The 18,168-nt window shown below is 47.8% G+C and overlaps 1 protein-coding gene across 1 annotated transcript in view; it reads left to right on the top strand.

The window, feature by feature from the left end:
* The first annotated feature begins 1,994 nt into the window (after nt 1-1,994).
* MARCHF4 (membrane associated ring-CH-type finger 4) overlaps nt 1,995-18,168 on the top strand; it is a 94,325-nt gene continuing 78,151 nt past the window's right edge. Inside the window, exon 1 of the mRNA XM_037521894.2 lies at nt 1,995-2,742. Within this exon, the coding sequence (XP_037377791.1) occupies nt 2,221-2,742 (522 nt within the window). The 5' untranslated portion in view covers nt 1,995-2,220. The remainder of the gene's footprint in view (nt 2,743-18,168) is intronic.

Raw genomic sequence — 18,168 nt, 5'->3', positions numbered from 1 at the left:
TCCAGTCTCTACTCCTCGTCTCTTTCCCCTCCTCCACCCCTCCGTGGCGTCTGCGTCAGGCCTCCACCCGCGTGACGCGGGGTCTGGGTGGGAGCTGTCCACTCGCCCGGGGTGCTGAATGCAGCAGCCGCGGCCCTGGCGGCGGCGGAGCGAGCTGGTAGCCTTCTCCACGCACGAACCTTGATTCCAGCCGTCGGACGGTCAGCTCACCTCCCCGCCAGCTCCTTTCCAGTACCACCCCTTTGGGAACCGAGCCAGGGGGGGCAGCAGCGGCGGCGGCGGGTGCTGAGCAACGGCGGAAGAGGAGACAACACCTGGCCGCAGCCTGGAATCTGCTTTGCTTCCCCTCGTCTTTGATGAGATGTATTCATATACGGTTTTGTGGAGTCGCAAGAACCAAGCCTGAGCCAAGTGCTGGCTGCCTCCCACCTCGGCCACATTGCTTCGTTTCCCCCTCCCCACCTTGAGCTGGCACCACAAACAAGACTTACCTCGTTGCATCTGCGAAGAGAGGTAGCAACTGCAGGTCCAGCCAGCCAGAGGCGGCGGAGAGCAGGGAGGGGCGCTGGGTGGGGGGAGAGCTGGCTGCCTCGGTGCCGGGTGGGGGGAGCGGGGGCAGAGCTGCCGCGAAGACCTGGCTGCCGCCCTACTCCACCCCCACCGCTCTAGAGGCACTCTTTGCTGATATTTGAGCACCGAATTATTCTTCTTCCACTAGTATTTCATTTTTTGAATTATTACCCTTCCTCGCTCCCCAGCCGCCCCCACCCCTCCGCCCGCCTTGCCTCTGGTTGCATGGCAGCGCTGCCCGAGCGCGGGGGCTCAGGGCCAGCCCCCCGGGAAGGAGGAGGAGGAGCAGGATCATGAAGCCAGGAGTCACCGCCGCGCCGGACGGCGAGCAGCAGCCAGAGGACGAGCCGGAGCAGCCCCCGCCCCGGAGACACCCGGACGCCGACGAGCAGTTGCTGCTGCCGCCACAGCAGCACCATCCGCCGCGGGCAGATCCTGAACCAGAGGACGAGGGCGACCAAGGCCCAGAGGCAGAAGAGGAGGAACAGGCGAGGCCACTCACCCGCCCAGACCTGCCCTTCTCCGGACCCTCGCCCCTCGCCAGCAGGGGCCTTTGATGGAGACAAGGGGAGGGGGCCACGGATTGATCGACTGTCGCAGGGGTGGGCTGGGGGCTGAGATCATGTAACTAACTACTCCTTCCTCCTGTTCCCGCCCACACGGCCCTCTTCTCTACCCCTTCTCTCTGCTCCACGGCCCCCTCCCTCCCCCCACCCGCCCCTCCCCGTACACACGCCCTTCCTCTAGCCGGGGTCTTCATGCTCAGGAAGGAGGCGGGTCTGCAAGGGTTAAAAGATCTTTCCGTTCTTCCCTTTTCTCTCCCCCACTCCCAAATCCCGTATTTTCCCACTTGTGTTCTCCAAATTGGCCCCCCACCCCCACACCTCTCTGTTCAGCCCTTTGGCTGCAGAGGCAAAGCACAGACCCCAGCCCCTTTCACCTGCAATCCCTCCCCCCACCGAACTGCTCTCTTGAAAGCAACTCTGGTGCTTCTGGGGTTAATTGCCCCAGTTTTCTGCCCAAGAGAATTAAAACTTCTCCCTGCCTCCTCTCCTCCCTGCCTTGCCACCCCTCACCCCAAGCAATCTCCCGCTGCCTGAGGGAAACCACCTTTTCTCTCTTGCACAAGCAGTCCTTGATTCTTCACTGAGCCAGTTTGCCCTAAGCCTCGCTCAGTCCACTTCAAATTTAATTTAAAATCTTCCCCAGCCTTTTATAAAAAGAGATTTCCCACACCTAGGTATTTGAAAAGAACTCAGTGGTTCTCTCTTGGGGAACTTTCTAACAACTAGACCTTGATCTCAAGGCCCTAACCTTTCATCCTCAACATTTTTTGTCTATTCTCCCTACCCTAGCAGTGCCCCCAGGTCAAAGGCAGAAAGGAGACAGATACCCTGAGCAAAGCCTAAGGTTGGGGTGGGAGAGCAAAAAAATCTTTTTTGGGGGGGCTCTACAGGTAAAGTTCAGAAACAGTGACTCACAGTTCTCGGTCCTGAGCAATTTATGTGCTAGTTGGAGGGGGTTTAAGAGGAGCCAGTGAGAAAGTAACCCCCCATAACACAGATACTCCGTGGACCCCCTAAAACTACCCTATCTTCCTCTGCAAAGACTCCAACTGCCCCTCCCGGGCTCTCTGCTTCCACTGGGCACATGCTGATGCCCCTGAGTGGGCTGCTCTGGTGGTGGTGCTGCTGTTCCTGTGCCTGGTACCGCTGTGGATTGTGCGCCCCGGCTCCCCAGATGTTGCGCCACCAGGGTCTCCTCAAGTGCCGCTGCCGCATGCTCTTCAATGACCTGAAGGTTTTCCTGCTGCGGCGCCCCCCTCCTCCAGCGCCCCTGCCCATGCATGGTGAACCCCAGCCCCCCGGTTTGGCGGCCAACAACAACACCCTTCCGGCTCTGGGTGCCGGAGGGTGGGCAGGTTGGAGGGGCCCTCGAGAAGGAGTGGGCAGGGAGACCCCTCCTCTCACACCTCCACCACCTTTGCCACCTTCCTCTGTGGAAGATGACTGGGGTGGCCCAGCCTCAGAGCCACCCGCCTCGCTGCTCAGCAGTGCCTCCTCGGATGACTTCTGTAAGGGGAAGGCTGAGGACCGCTACTCACTGGGCAGCAGCCTGGACAGTGGCATGAGGACCCCGCTCTGCCGCATCTGCTTCCAAGGGCCAGAACAGGTGAGAGCCTTTTTCCTTTCTCTTGCTTCCTTGTGGTATCCCCAGGTTTTCCAGATTACTGCTTGAACCATTGTACTGTCTCTGGCACGAGGACTCTTAACTTTTAAGAACTTCTCACAGATGTTTCTTGTGGTTAAGTTTGACCATGAAGTGTCTGGATCCTGGTGGAGCCTGTGACTCAGTGGTACCTAGATTTTTGCCTTTGCTTTTTGATGCTGTGCCTTCATTTCCACTCAAAAATTCTGTAAGCATCCTCAAACTAGAAGATCCAGAGTCAGAAGAGATGAAATGAAGGGACTTCATGGCCCATTCATACTTGTTGCCCTCGTCTCTGATTTCCCCCAACTGTTTTGAATCTGTTTTCAGTCCTGGATCCAAACATTTCCCTTTCTGAAAGGTGCCAAGATCTTCTCTTTCCCTGTTTTCTGAGACTGAAATCCAGGGATCCTTAGCCTATTTTTCACTTGGAGGCCATCCCCTCCCCAATTATATCGAAATGCTCAGCTGTAGGCATGGAGAGGGTGTCTAGGCCCAGGAACTACAGAGTTTGCTAATACAGTTCTTGGCAGACTCAAGTGTTTCCTTGTTTGAAAGCAGATAGGTAAGTGGAGCGAGAATGAACTAGGCACATGGAGAAGGGAGCAGGGAATCATGTCCTATGTCCTCCTCCTCTCGGGCCTGAAGCATGTGAATTTAGGATGTCCCTTAAACTCTCCCTATCCTGTCTGTTTAGGGAATGCCAAGTACCCCTTGGGCCACAGAGTCTTTGCAAGTCTGATTCATTCATATTTTCACAGACACACCCCATCCCTTCCATCTTCACTTCCAATAGAGCGTCTCCAATACCGGAAAGCATCTATACAGTCTTCTGAAGTCATGAATTGTTTCCAAAGAACTCTATGTGGGAAAGGCTCGTCTGAAAATCTGATCTCGTTAGTGATGTTGCAGAAAGGATACCGTGGGCGGAGTCCTGTGGTCACATTAGTCACTTCAATAATTTCCCAGATGTGGAAGGAGGACTTTGGGGGCCACCTGAAAAACGGACCCTGAAGCAGATGCCAGACTGGTGCTCCTGGGTGGCTCTGGCTCTTGCTGAGAGTTTGCTCTGTGAGAGGCAGGCTTAGCTGCTGTTTCATTCATTTAATCATTGTTCTGAATGGGCCAAGCACTTGAGATGGCTGGGGCCACCTTCTGGGCATTTCCAGAGGAGGTGAGATAGTTCTGAGTGTGAATAAATGTCTCTGAGAGGCTGAGAGATTCTTGTAACTGCAACTGCCTGAAGTCCCAAATGAAGTTCTGGACTTCTGCTAGGCAAGAAGCTTAGGGTGCTGCAAAGTGCCCTCCTTTCACCTCTTTTCTCCATTTCCAGTGCTGCAGCTCTAGCAGACATGAGGCAGAGTGGCTTGGCTGAGAGCAAGACTGATGTCACACTTTGGGGTGCTCCTGGCCAGCATCTTGCCCTTCATCTTTTCTGAAAGAACAAATAATTTCTCTTCCTAACATCTTAAGCTATTCCTTTCTTCTCCCATATAGGCTGGCTCAGGTGTGCATGCAACAGGGGCTGCTGGGAGAATGACTTCTGGCAAGAACACTCTTGTCTCTAGAAAGCAGCAGGACATGGAGTCTGTTCAAATGATATTTCTCTTCCTGTGTGAACTTCTTCGAGTCACTTTACACCTCTGGGTCCTCTTTCCAAGTTCTGTGATTAGTGACAACATTTCCTGTCCCTTTCTTTATGAGTATGTTGGAAGGATCTAGAGATAATAAGCATGAAATGCCTTGGAAGGGCTTAGTATGAAATGGCATATATTTTTCATCATGGAAAAGCTATGTTTTGTTGAAAAAAAGAAAGGGATCATGAGAAAACTTCGTGAGGTGTGCTCACACGATACAGAGTTTGTTGGAGGCTAGGAGCTTTCATTTCTTGTTCATTACTTTCGTGACATGCCATAAACAAAGCATTGAATAAAAAAGTTAACACCAATAAATGAATAGGCTCTACTATTATGTGGGAGGCCTGTCATCACTCAGACTGGATCAACTCAAGAACTACCTGTATATTATTACTTCATTCTGGGAGTTTGCTTTATCTGTGCAGGAGCCAGCGCATTTTGATGAGACCGTGCTATAGTGGTAGTAAGAGTGATACAGGTGAGACGTGTCTCATTTTCTCCCTTTCTGCTCATTTCAATGGGGAAGGAAGATGAAGGGCAAAAGCTGGGGGAAATTCTCTAGGAAGGGAGGCGGGAGTGAAAGAGGGTGAGTTTCTGTACAGAGCGCTGTCCAGCTGCTGTCCACACATGGTCCTGAAGGCAGTGCGTGTAGTCTACAGCCCTGGTAACTCAATGTCTTGGTCTTTTCTCTCTGTGCTTGGGCTCTCCTCATTCCCCTGCCCCAACAAAGGGACTGAGCAGTTCTCCTGTCATTTGCCTCTGCTCCAGGGACTAAAAGATTGCAAACAATGAGGATTCTTTTTTTTTTTTTCTCACCAACTAGGGAGACACAACTGGAGTATCAGACTAGTTCCACCTTTGCACAGATCTCTAAAGGATGTCATACCCATTCATTCATGCGTGCATTTATTTAACAAATGCTTATTGGACACCGGCACTGTGCCAGATGTGGTGGTAGGCACTGCTCTCCTGAAGCTGACATTCCAGTGGAGACACAGAAACAGACAAGTAAACTAGTAGGTAGTGCTCAGTGCTGTGATGAAAGTGAAGTATTAGAAATGAATTAGTCAGGAATTAAAAGGAAAGCTGTGGTTGCATTAGACAGTGATCAGGAACAACCTTCCTAAGACTGTGCCGTCTGAGCTGACACTGAGATAAGGACCCAGGGATGCATAGGTCTAGGGAAGAGCAAACAGCAAGCTCAAAGGCCTAAATGCAAACAAGCTTAGCACATCTGAGAAACAAAATAGAGGACAGGAGGATGAGAGGGAACAGGGTATGAACAGATGCTCTGAGAGCCAACGTGGCTCTGTGCTGACAGAGCTTTCTCCTCTTCTTGGTCATTCATTGAGGTTGGACGGGGGGCAAGGAGCCAGGAGAGTGTGGGCCCAAAGCCTTGTGGCACTCTCTCCACTCTCTATTTTTGGTTGGCACTGCACTAGTTGGCTTCCGGGACAGTGCACCATGGTAGGTACGCTGAGGTCTCCAAAGCCAGATGGCCCCAGTTTGGAGCTTGAACAAATTACACAGTCTCTCTTTGCCTTGGGTTTCTTATTTATAAAACAGGGATGAAAAATGATAATCCCCACTGTAAAAGGTTTTTCTGAGCACCAGATCAGTCCACATGGTTAAAGCAGTGCTGCCACAGTGTTGTTGCTGTCTCAGAGGCAAGAGGATGCTCTCCTTCCTCATTGAAAAGCAGCGTGTGCCCAGCTTCCAGGCCGCAGGAGGACTGCTGTGGCTGGAAGCAGATTGCATCTAGTGCACTGACAGTGCTCCAGCCGCGTGCTGCTCCCCTTTTCCATCACCAGCATCTGCATTACATGTCTACCCCTGTTGCAGCTCTGCCAAGCCTGCTCTGCAGACACGGGGCAGATGTGGCCCACCCTGTGGGACTTTCACACTCTAAACCAGCCCTCGCAGAATCTGGTAGATATCATGGAGTTGGAGTTGGATTACAAGGATATTGGGATAAGAAAGAGATGCATGCTTAAAAGCGGCCAGTGGATGGGGTGCCTATTGAGAGACAAGTGGGAGAATTCTCTACTCTCTCCCAAATTAGTCAGAGAAGCCTTCTCTGCTGCTGCTGGAGACCAATGAGAATGGTAAACCTGGGGTTAGACAGCTGGAAGGAGGTGAGATGTGAGCACATGGCTACCTGGACAAAGACTGCCTCCTGGTGGGCATGGGGGTGAGGATCAACTGTGGAGCTCCTGGAGGTTGATGCAAAGTGGAAATCCACCCTGGATGGTGGGCAGGAGCCCTGATTTGGACCTAATGAAAAGCACGAAATGAGTCTGAGAGTTGAACAGGCTTGGTCTGCCTCTCAATCTTTTTTCTAGCGTTCACTTCCCTGGCAAGTGTGGGCAAGTGTGGTGTGCAATATTTTGTTAGTGTTTTGGGCTCTTGGGGAGAGAGTTGGCAGGGAGGTCTCATGACATGATGAAAATCCTGTGATCAAGTAGAGCATTTTAGGAGTGATCCAAATGGTGGACTTATTCTGGCACTGCATTCATGTTTGCATTTCTTTGTGTGATTATTTAACATCTGTCTCCACAAAGCATAATCCTATCTCTAACATTTATGGACCTAGAACAATAGTATAGGCAGAGGCTCACATACCAGGGGTCAGAATACTTAAAATTAACAAATCCTCCTAAAAATTGTTAAACAAAGTACATTCTAACCTCCTCTCCTGGCAAACACAGCTTTAGCACAACCTGGAAGATGGGTTTGAGTTTAAAACTTTCAGATTCCCCTGAATTCTGTGCTAGCTGAATTGGGGATATCTGGCTCAGTCTACAGGCTGCTCTGATCTTTTCCCACTGCTGGCTTTATCTTGAGCTGTAGGAATCTCAGACACATGTGGGGACACTCCAGCTGGCTTGGGGAAACTCTGTCTGAACACCCCCAAATACCCTCCCTCTCACTTTAAGCCTGAAGAAGAGAAACGTGTAACTCCTGGGAGCAGGCTCATGGCTGAAAAGGCAGGAATTCCAGAGCCCCACAGAGTCAGAGTATGTTCTAAAAGAGAGGCATGGCTCCTTGACCCTGCATGCTGCTCGGGGTGTGGCTAAGAAGGACCAGCATGGGACCCTTTACACAAGGAATCCTCTCACCTCAGGCTAATGGTGGTGCTGCAAAGGGATTGAGTTGCTTGGAAGCAACCACTCATGGGCATTTGCTCATCATTGGGTCATCAGCTCCCAATCCAGTGGTTTCACCTTGTTCAGACTCTACATATGTTTTTGTTGAGTGCATGAGCCTCTAGAGCTCATCCTATGAGCAGCTCCCTTGAAAGGGGACCTGGGACAAGAAAACCCCAAAATGAAAAATACTCACTGGAAGCAAATGCTGAATGTGCTGTGCAGAGGGGCAAGCTCATTCCATGAGAACACAAAGGGCAGTGCCTTGGTCAGCAATGGAATCTCCAGGAAACCAACTTAGGTTTTGATATTAGAAAGGACTTTTGGGACCTCCCTAGTGGCGCAAGGGAACCTATGAAGCTAACCACAGCCTCTGCAGCATGAGTTCGATCCCCAGCCAGGGAGCTGCCCACATGGTGCAGCAGACCTCTCCTGACTCACCTGCTGCTCCCCTCAGCAGTGTATTTCAGTCAGTCTGCCTGTTCTGTTCCCCGCTCTGTCTCTGGTGAATCCTCTCATCCCCTACCCGTACCCCACACCTCCGGCCTGTACCCAGCTCTTGTATGCATAAAAAAATAAAATAAAAAAAGAAAGGACTTTCTATGAAAGCTGCCCCAAGACAGTATTGACTGTCTTAGAAGAGGGGTCATGTGTGTAACTGAGAATCGTGACTCTCAAGGTCCCACCTGACCTTGAGTTGGTTCATTACAATGAGATTGTTTTAGGGGCCAGAGATATTTGTAATCTAAGCAGAAAGAAATGAGTCTGCATCCCTTACCATTCAAGAGGTTATCTCAACCCAGGATTTCTAGTCCGAGAGTACACAATCCGTGGCACATGTGAATATGTCTTCAGCAAAGATGGAAAAAAAATTTTCTGTCCTGTGCTCATTGAACTCCCAGGTTGTTAGCAATCACATGATTGCTGCAATTGTGAACTCACACCATGCATGTCCTGCAGCGGGAGAGCAAGCATCCATGAAACCAGGGGCAACAGACGCCATCATGAACCAAAGCACTCACTCAAGAAAAGGGGAAGCCCAGGTACCACCCCCCATCCTGAGTCAGGAGTGGGATAGTTTAATTTTTCCACCTAGTTTTTTTTCCTTGAAATTCTTTTTTTATTATTTTATTTTATATAATTCTTACATCATTTTTCATTTTTGCACAATGTATGCTTTTTCATCTTGATTATATTCCCCATACACTATAGCCTTTGGGTTCTTATTCCAGCCAGTCATGGTCTTATTAAAATTGGAATCTCCAAGGACCCTTCCCTCACTCAGGACTCTTACCTGCACTCTAATTCTTTGGTGGGAGACGAGGTAAGAATGCCAGTGCCACCATCAGGTGCTGGATGCTTCCCAGACGTAGCTGTGACTTGCACGTACACATGCACACGTGTGCACCTGAGCACGTCACTGAGTGATCTGTCTTGCTTTCTCAGAACGAGGGATGGAGGAGAGACACCTGGTGTCAGGTCTGCCACATAGTGATTCTTCTCTCAGTTGTCTGTCGATCCACCGTGCAGTGTTCACTTTGGAGTAATCCCTCTTCACTTGCCAGCCTGCACCTTCTTGGGGTGGATTGGTTCATTTATTAGCTGAGACTTCTGGCTGAGGCCCCCATACAGAGAGTTAGTTAATAAAGCTGTAGGGCAGGAGAGAACCATGGGCTTCAAAAGAGCCCGGGAGGAGAAAAGCTATTGGGAAGCCTTCTCTGCCTCTGTCTCGGCCTCTGTCTCCTCCCTCCCTCCCACCCCACCTTCTCTTCTCCAGCTGGAATGTTGAGAAGCCCAGCTGTGGCCTGTGAGTTGGGGGAGGGCGAGTAGATTTTAGGAGGAGGGGATACTTACTCCAAGGAGTGTGGGAATGAGCGAGCTGCTTCTTGTTTGCTGGGAAGGAAGCCAAGTTGGAAGCGAGCCCAAATGTAAAGGAGCTGGCATGCAAACACTGACCGAGTTGCACACCGTCCCCCTCCTGAGATGCCTCATATGTAAGACAGAGTCTACGTGTGTGTACTACGTATAGTGTGCATTTGATACCTCCCTCCTTCTGTGTTTGTTAACAGTGAAAACGGGGCGGCTGCTTCAGGACAACACAGTCAAAATTGGATAGGTTACATTTCAGTTCCAGGTAGATGCAAACTGTCAGGGGAAGAGGGATCTGCTAACACAGACTCTGTGCAGCGCCCAGATCCACGCCCACAGGAGACACACCCCTCCTTGCACTCATGAGGATTTCCCAGGGTTTGTGTTGAGAGCTGTTGAGGACAGACCTAGCCAGTTTCCTTCTATGGAAAGGTTACTTTGGATGTTGTGGAGCACAGTCAACATCAATTTCTTCTAAAGAGGCTTCTTGAAGCCATCCTACTGGCTAGCACATGACTGCAAACAGTAGGAGCTCAGTATCTGTTAATCCTTTCCCTCCCTGGCACATATTTATTCCAGACTAATAGTTAGTCTTTGGTCCCTAGTGAACACATGGTGTAGGGTGTATTTGTGTGTGCATGTGTGTGCACATACATATATCCTTGTGTGTGTATGACTTAAGATAGCAAAGGGAATATGGCTGGTCCCTTAAGGGACGTATGAGTAGAGGATCCCAACCATCCCCTCCAGCCTCCTTCTCTGATTCTGTAATGATAAATGGTGATGACTCTTGTCATCAGTGCACATGATCCTGGCTTGAGACCCCTTGGCCAGGAGCAGATCTTTCCTCATTCTATTGCAGCATGATGGAAAGAACATGGGATTTGAAGTCAGAGAGATGTGGATTTCAGTCCCAACTTGTGCCCTTCCCGGCTGGCTAGTCTCAGGCAACTTACTTAATCTCTTTGGATCGAGATTTCATTGTTTCAAAAAGGGGAATAAAGGGCCTCCCCGGTGGTGCAGCGGTTGAGCGCTGGGTTGCGAAGCTGCCCGTGGCCTCTGCGACGCAGGTTCGATCCCCAGCTGCTCCCTGGCCACCAGAGGAGTGTCCCACATGGCGCGCAGACCTCTCCTGCCGCCCGCTGCTCCCCTCAGCAGTGTACTTCGGTCCTTCTGCCTGCTCTGCTCCCCGCTCTGGCTCTGGTGAATTCTCTCACCCTCCCGGGCTTCTGACTGTACCCAGTGCTTGTATAAACAAACAAACAAACAAACAAATAAATAAATAAAACATGCCTCTATTTAAAAAAAAAAGGGGGGGAATAAAACATTGAGCTTAAACACTTGTCGTGAGGAGTTGGCATGGTGTATTAAAGTTCTAGATACATGGCAGCTGTTCATAAACAGGAGTAATAGTTACCCCATTTGCTCTGTGTGGCTCGGAGACCAGGAGTGGGGGGTCCAGTTTGCACTGCTGCCTTTCCTATGACCCTCTCTTACCGGCATCTCTAAAAATATCACATGCTCTAAGGAAGGCTAGGCTTTGCCTGCAATAAGCCCCCTGATGTTTTTGTGCCTGACAATCAAGGATGGGTGTCTAGATTTGTCACCAGGCCAAGGGTCTAAGTCTGACACCAGGTCCGAACTTCTCTTACCAGTCTGGGTCCATGCACTCGCTGCCACACATGCAAACCAAAGGCCTTTGGAGAAGCACAAGAGAAAAAAAGTGACTTACTTAACTAACAGGGTAGAGGGAGAACAACCAAGGGAGAGAGAGAGAAGCCCAGGTACTGACCCATGTGCAAGGTGGAGCTGCAGCTACAGGAGCTTGCAGGTGCCATGAGGCCTGCCACATGGAGCTGGGGTCTTCAGCATCTGGAGGCAAAGTATCCCCAAGTGGTAGTCTGTGCCCAGCCCAGGAGGCTGTGTCAGCTCCCCAGAGCCTGTGGGAAAAGGTTTAGCCGCATTGGTCACTTCAACAAATCTAGTGTCTCCATTCTACTGACTTTGTGGCCTCTACTGCCTGGCTTGGCTGCACTGTCTCATGCCTGATCCCTCACTCCCAGCGAAGATGTCTTTATCCATCATCACATCCCCGATGGGTCTTCATTCAGCTGCATTCTTTGGCAGGAGCCGTGAAGAAAAACACTTTCCTGAACTCTGAGTCCCTGGGTCCAGGAGTCAAGCACGTAGTGGAGGAGTGTGTTAGGGAAGGAGCAGAGGACACGCTGGCTCACGTGTGACAGGAAGGCGTGCATATCTGACTTTGTCCTTAGACAGGGATGCAGGCCTGGGACAGGATGGGAGTTCCAGACAGACATGATGCTAAGTGACGTTGATCCCCAGTGAGAATGTTGTTCTCTTTTCAGTTTGCTTTCATGCCTGCGGTTATGTTCACAAGAAAATCTCATCGGAGTGATAACATGTCTTCGCCACCTTTCTAACACTTGTCAATCTCCTATGTAAACAAAGGAGAAGGTGACAGGCTCAGAGCCTTAGGACCCAGTAATATCTAGCTAGAATTCTATCATCTTGTTTTGTTTTATCTATTCTATATACAGAGAGAATATACGTATATTTTAGAGCAGTTTTAGGTTCACTGCAAAACTGAGCTGGAAGTACAGAGTTCCCATATACTCACTCTCTCACACATAGCCACCCACACCATCAGCACCCTGCTCCAGAGTGGTGGATTTGTTATAATTGATGAACCAACACTGACACAACATTATCGCCCAGTGCCCATAGTTCACATGGGGGCCTGCTTTTGGTGTTGTATGTTCCAAGAGCTTTGACAAATGGAGAATGGTATCCAGCTACCATTATAGTATCATACAGAATAATATCACTGCCTTCAGAATCCCCTGTGCTCCATTCACTCATTCCTCTGCCCCTCCCCCCAAACTCCTGCCAATAGTGTCTGGCTTTTTCCAGAACATCAAATAGTTGCAATGACACAGTGTATGGCCATTTCAGATTGGCTTCTTTCACTTGGCAATATGTACTTACAGCTCCTCCGTGTCCTCTCATGACTGATAGCACATTACTTTGTAGCCGAGATTCATATCCTGCTATGTGGACATATCACAGCTTGTCTATTCCTTCTATGATAAACGATACCAACTTTTTATTTATGGTAACAATAGTCTTTTTTAGAATGATTTATTGAAGTGAAAATACGAAACATTTAGAGAAACTGCTATATGAAGAAGATAATCGTATAGCTGGCTCATGAATACGTAAAAAATGTCTAAGTGACTGAAGCTGGGTGGCACTGACCTGGGCTGCACAGTTGCCAATAGTTCTGAAGTGTTGTTGGGCACCAAGAGGTACCTCAGGAAGGGGAAATGCAGCGTTCTAGGCCATGGGCTCAGGAAATGCCTTGGAATCTGCATTCAAAATCACTGACTTTAACAATGTCAAAACAGGTGATCACTTCAGGAATACTGTGTATAAGGCAGCAGTTTGAGGAGGCAGAGAAATGGGGAGAAGAAATGCCTTTACTGAGCCTGAGGTTCGCAGATACAAAAGGAAAAGAGATGTGGGCAGTGGAAAAAAGGGGAGGAGTTAATTGGGAAGGCATGGGGCCATGTGACTATGAAGAAAGTAGGTGTTACTCAGGCAGGGGCAGGAAGGGAAACCTCTTGTACCTGTCTCTCTAGCCTGCCTCAGTGACCTGAGAGCTACATGTTTTGGATGGATTTGCCCTGGATGGAAGATGAGACCTGTGACATGAGGACCATACACACTTTGAGATGTGGGGTTTGTCTACTACCCAGCTAATGCTAATTTCCCTGGCTAACGCAGCCATCACTTTCTACTCCTGAATTCAAGGATACTTTTGAGTGAAGTCAAATCAGGCACCTCCTCAGGTAGCCCCAGAGTCCCAGAGCCAGGAAGCAGTGGGTGCACAGCTACTTCCCTCACAGCTTGCTGAATATCAACAATGCAGCTCAGCAATGACACATCACTTTTGCCTACAACGCATTGGTTGGATTTAGACACACAGTTCCCCCTAACAGTCAGAGGGGTGGGGAGTGGAATCCTCTTGGGTGCTGGAAAGAGGAAATGCAGATATGGGGGAGCTCTAGAAAGCCCTCCACAGTATTAGTACTTCCCTCTTAGGGTTGTGAGAGTTACATGAGACACCAAGCACTGAGCTTTTAAAGCACTCCCTGGCCCACAGTAAGAACTCAATAAATACTAGTAGTTTTATTATTATTTTGTCATTTATAAAAGGAAGAAATTGTATTCAGGAATGTCCAAGTCCCTTCTAGTTCACAATATCAAGTAGAGGAACTGGTCTAAATCCTGGGGGTGGTATAAGCCCAATTCCTCCCTTCAGCCATGAAGTCTCCCTAGAAGAATAACTTTAAAACTGGCCCTTAAGGACCAAATTAGGTAAAGAATTTTGAAAATAGGAAATGAAGTCTCAGGCAGCAACAAAAAGAAGCTAAGAAATCAGTGATGCTTTTGGACAAATTAGCATGGTGGATAACAACATGGGCTTTTAGGGGATAAGAAAATCTTTCAAATCCAGTGGTGCTGTACAGTATATGTGCAACTTTGGGCAAGTCACTTACAGACTTGGAATCTTTATTTCCTCCACTGTAGAATGAGAGTAACAATATCTGTCTCAGAGGTGGTTGTGAGTCTCAAGTGAGATAACACTAGTCATAGCGTAGAACATACAATCCACCCAAAAATCATCCAATAGGCATGTTGTTATCTGACCTCATCAGCTCTCTATTGACTTCTTCAAACTTTCTTCAATAATTTCTACCTTGGTGTGTGTATGTCTGTGATATGGTGGCCTCAGGAGGAGTGACCAAGATATCAGGGGATAGATATAACTAAATATACCCAAGCATTGCCAGCTCACTAAATAAAAATTATCTCATCACTAGCCACACCATTTTCAAATATATTTGGAATTGAGATGAACAAAAATCATTGAGATGAACAAAATCAAAAGCATCCTTCCCTTTCATAAAGTGTCTTTTCAAGAAGTATCTTCTCAATTGACAGATACTCAAAGTTCAGCTATAGTCAGTGAGGACTTGTGAAACTGTTTGAACATTAACAGGTATCCAAATTGAGGATTATTCTATAAAGCAACCAGCCAGTAGTTTTCAAAAGTGTCAAGGTCATGAGAAGTGGCAAATAATGGAAGAACTGTCCCAGACTGTAGAACTCCAAGGAAATATGACAACTCATATAATGTGTGATCTGGATTGGATTCTGGACATGGGTGGAACAGTTGGTGACATTTGAATAAGGTGTGTAGATAATAGACCCATATCAATCTTATATTTCTGATTTTCATCATTGCACTATGATTCTAAAAGATGCCAACCTTTGGGGAAGTTTGCTTAAAGGGTCTATGGGGACTCTGTTATTTTTACAAGTTTTTTAAAATAAGTCTAAAATTATTTCAAAATGAAAAGTTTAAGAATTATTTTAATGGGAGGTAGTTTCTCATAGTTGGAAAATTTGGGAATAACTAACTAGTATAGAAAAAAAAGAGCATGGGTTTCACAGAAAAAAACTGGGTTAGAATTCAGGTTTTAATGCTTACCAGTTGTGTGGCTTTGTGAAAATCATTGAAATCCTCTGAATCTTTTATCTGTCTTGGGGAGATAATACAAAAAAATGCTTCATAGACGTGTCGTGAGTAGACAGCATGACTCCCATGCATAAAGGGAGCTGTCTATAAACATGAGTTCTCTTCCTGGTTCTCCCCTCTCGCTTTGCTGCAGGAGGATGATAAATACATCGTGCACATTTCCTCACAGGTATATGTGCTGTGGGCTAAGTGTTTTGAGATTGACAGGGTGACACACCAGCAGTGAAAAGTACTGAGTACACAGGGAGGTTTGCCCAATATGGTGCGCTTAAGCATATAAACAGAGTTAATAATCATCAGCATTAATAACATTGGCTATTATCCGTGTTCTTTAACACTTCTTAACCTAACACCCCAAAGGCAGTGCTGAGGCACATCAAGTGATTGTGGGCTGTATATTTTGATTCATCTTGTGGCTATCCCTCCTGGAGCCACAGATCTAAGCTGCGGTGGAGCAATGTGTGACTTTAGAAAGAAAAGCCTTCTGCTGCTGGGGCTCTGTTTCCCAAAGTGCTTAGAAAATAACTTTCCAAACCAGGCAGCTGCAGGTAAATGAGAGTAGTCATGGTGGGGGTGCAGAGATGCCCACTGCTGCTGTGTATGCATGTGGGTGGGAGCAAGTGAGAAACCCAAGGTGTGTGGCAATAAGTGTGTGTCTGCACCTGCAATGTGACTATTTAATGCAGAAAAAAAAAAGGCACTTGAAGTGTTCTGTCCATTTGGCTACACCTGCCTTTTGCACATTTTGTTTCAGAGAAAGCCCAGAGGATATGGTCTTTGCAAAGTTAGTGCTGACATTTTATATAGTACTGTACTCACTGCCTTGCATCTTGCCTCTGATGCCTATCGAGTGTTTATCTGCCAAGAAAAAAAAAACCTTAAAAAACTAAAAAGAATTGGTTTGGTTGTGGAGGAGTATATGATATGATTTCAAATGTCTCCCTCCTCTTTCCTCCTATCAAAAAAAAAAAAAAGCCTCATAGAGAGAGGGTCCTCATGATTTCAATTAAATTTCCTTCCTATGCATGTGCTTCAAATAAAGTGTTTATTTTATATGATGGTTGGAATTTGGTTCAAAATAATCCAGTGAATAAAGTTGAAGCAAGATTGGTCATGTGTTCATAAATGCTATGTTGGGTTGTTCATATCTCTCTGCTTTCATGTGTTTGCAATTTTCCCTAATAAAAAGGTATGGCATACTGCCTGGTTAATAAAAATGCTATGAAAGGACAATTATTAAACAGGTTTTATAGAAGGGGAAGTGGAGCTAGCTGAGGTGGACAAGACAACTGGGTGAAATTATGCTGAGGACTAGAGTCAAAGACAGACAGGACCTGGGTGAGTCCCACTGGGTCTGCCAGCAGCCTTGTCAAAGAAGGGAGTGTTTCCAGACCTCTTAAAGGCTCTTCCAATCCCAAAGGGCATATTTCTAAAGACTAAAATGTCCCCTTGTCCATTTCCTATGGTGGCAGATAAAGGATCCACGTGAACTTGCAGTGAGTGAACACAGCTGGTGCCACACCCTGGCAGTGTGAGATGAGCGGGGGAGCTCAGAGTCTAGGGTGAGAGAGACCGATGTGTAAGAAGTAACCACATGATGAGTTATTTGGACTAGGGTGAACCCATCATGTTGAAGGACTGGGCAGGAGGGGTAGGAGTAATGCTGGGAGAGCTGAAGAATGATTGACAGAGAAGCAAGCTTCTGGATGGGAGGTGGAAGGCAGTTAAAGGAATTCTCCAGGTGTGTCGAAGCACAGCAACACAAGATCGACTCTCACTCTTCTCCTCAGAAACATATTCCTTCCCATATCCCTTTAAGGGCCTAATCCTTTCTCCTGTCAATGGCCCTGCCATACTTTAAGACTCACTGTGACTTTCCTTGGAGAACAGGGCAAATTAGATTGTGGGCAGGGTGCAGAGAGGGGAGGGGTGGGTTTCTCCTCTCTTGCAATTACTCCTTTCAATGGATTTGGTCTTAATGGCTTTTCAGGAGACTTGTGCTTGGGGGTTACTTACCTGGGAATAATAACTACTTAAAAACTGTCTAATTGATTGACTTGAGCTTTTTCCTGGAGGCTTCAAAAGGGTATTGGAGGACCCTGGTGGGTCCTGGAACTTCTGTTTCTTCTGACACAAGCAGTGGCCCTGGCTCACATTTCCCTGGTAGGGAAGAAGAACATTGTTTTCTTGATTTTTAAAGGTAAGAAACCAGGATCCAGAGAGGGGAAGTGGTAAGCTCAAGATGGAAGGCAAATCGCTAAGCTGGAGTCTCTCATCCTTAGTCTGTGAGATACCAGTGAACTACTGCACAGGAGGAAGACATTCTTCTTCCTCTCCCCCCTTTTCCAGACAGAAATATTTATTCCAATGCTTCCTAAAACATTAAAATATTGTAGCAATGATAATTTACCAGAATGTCTGGACAATGGAAGAAATTGGGAGGGAGACCGGGCAGGCATGGGGTAAATTTATGGTTCATTGACTTTTCTAGCGAATATAGGGATAACCCTTTAATTTATATGTCAACTTCTATTACTGAACATCTTCATAAAATATAAGTCCACTTTGCAGTGCACTTAGTCATCAGCCTAAATTCCTTTTATATTGAAGGACTGTGGTTTAAAATCGGGCTCTGTGATTATAGAAGGCGGTGAAGTTCTAGCTTCACGGACCACATCAGTCTAGAAGTTGGTAGGTGGATTTTATTTAAAATGTGACATCAACTTTAGTCCACAAAAGTGGAGTGCAGGCCTCCCCGGTGGCGCAGTGGTTGAGCGCTGGGTTGCGAAGCTGCCTGCAGCCTCTGCGGCGCCGGTTCGATCCCCGGCTGCTCCCCGGCCACCGGAGGAGGGTCCCACATGGCGCGCAGACCTCTCCTGCCGCCCGTTGCTCCCCTCAGCAGTGTACCTCGGTCCTTCTGCCTGTTCTGCTCCCCGCTCTGGCTCTAGTGAATTCTCTCACCCTCCCGCGCTTCTGACTATACCCAGTGCTTGTATAAATAAATAAATAATTCTTAAAAAAAAAAAAGTGGAGTGCAATTTCTGGCTCAGTCATTCAGAAAATATTTCTTGAGTAGTTGCTTTTTGTGAGAACTCTGCTGAGGACTCTAGATAGA

The sequence above is a fragment of the Talpa occidentalis genome, unplaced genomic scaffold, assembly GCF_014898055.3.
Source record: "Talpa occidentalis isolate TD23 unplaced genomic scaffold, MPIMG_talOcc4v2.1 talOcc4.3, whole genome shotgun sequence".
Classification (NCBI taxonomy): domain Eukaryota; kingdom Metazoa; phylum Chordata; class Mammalia; order Eulipotyphla; family Talpidae; genus Talpa; species Talpa occidentalis.
This window is presented reverse-complemented; position numbering and strand designations above follow the sequence as displayed.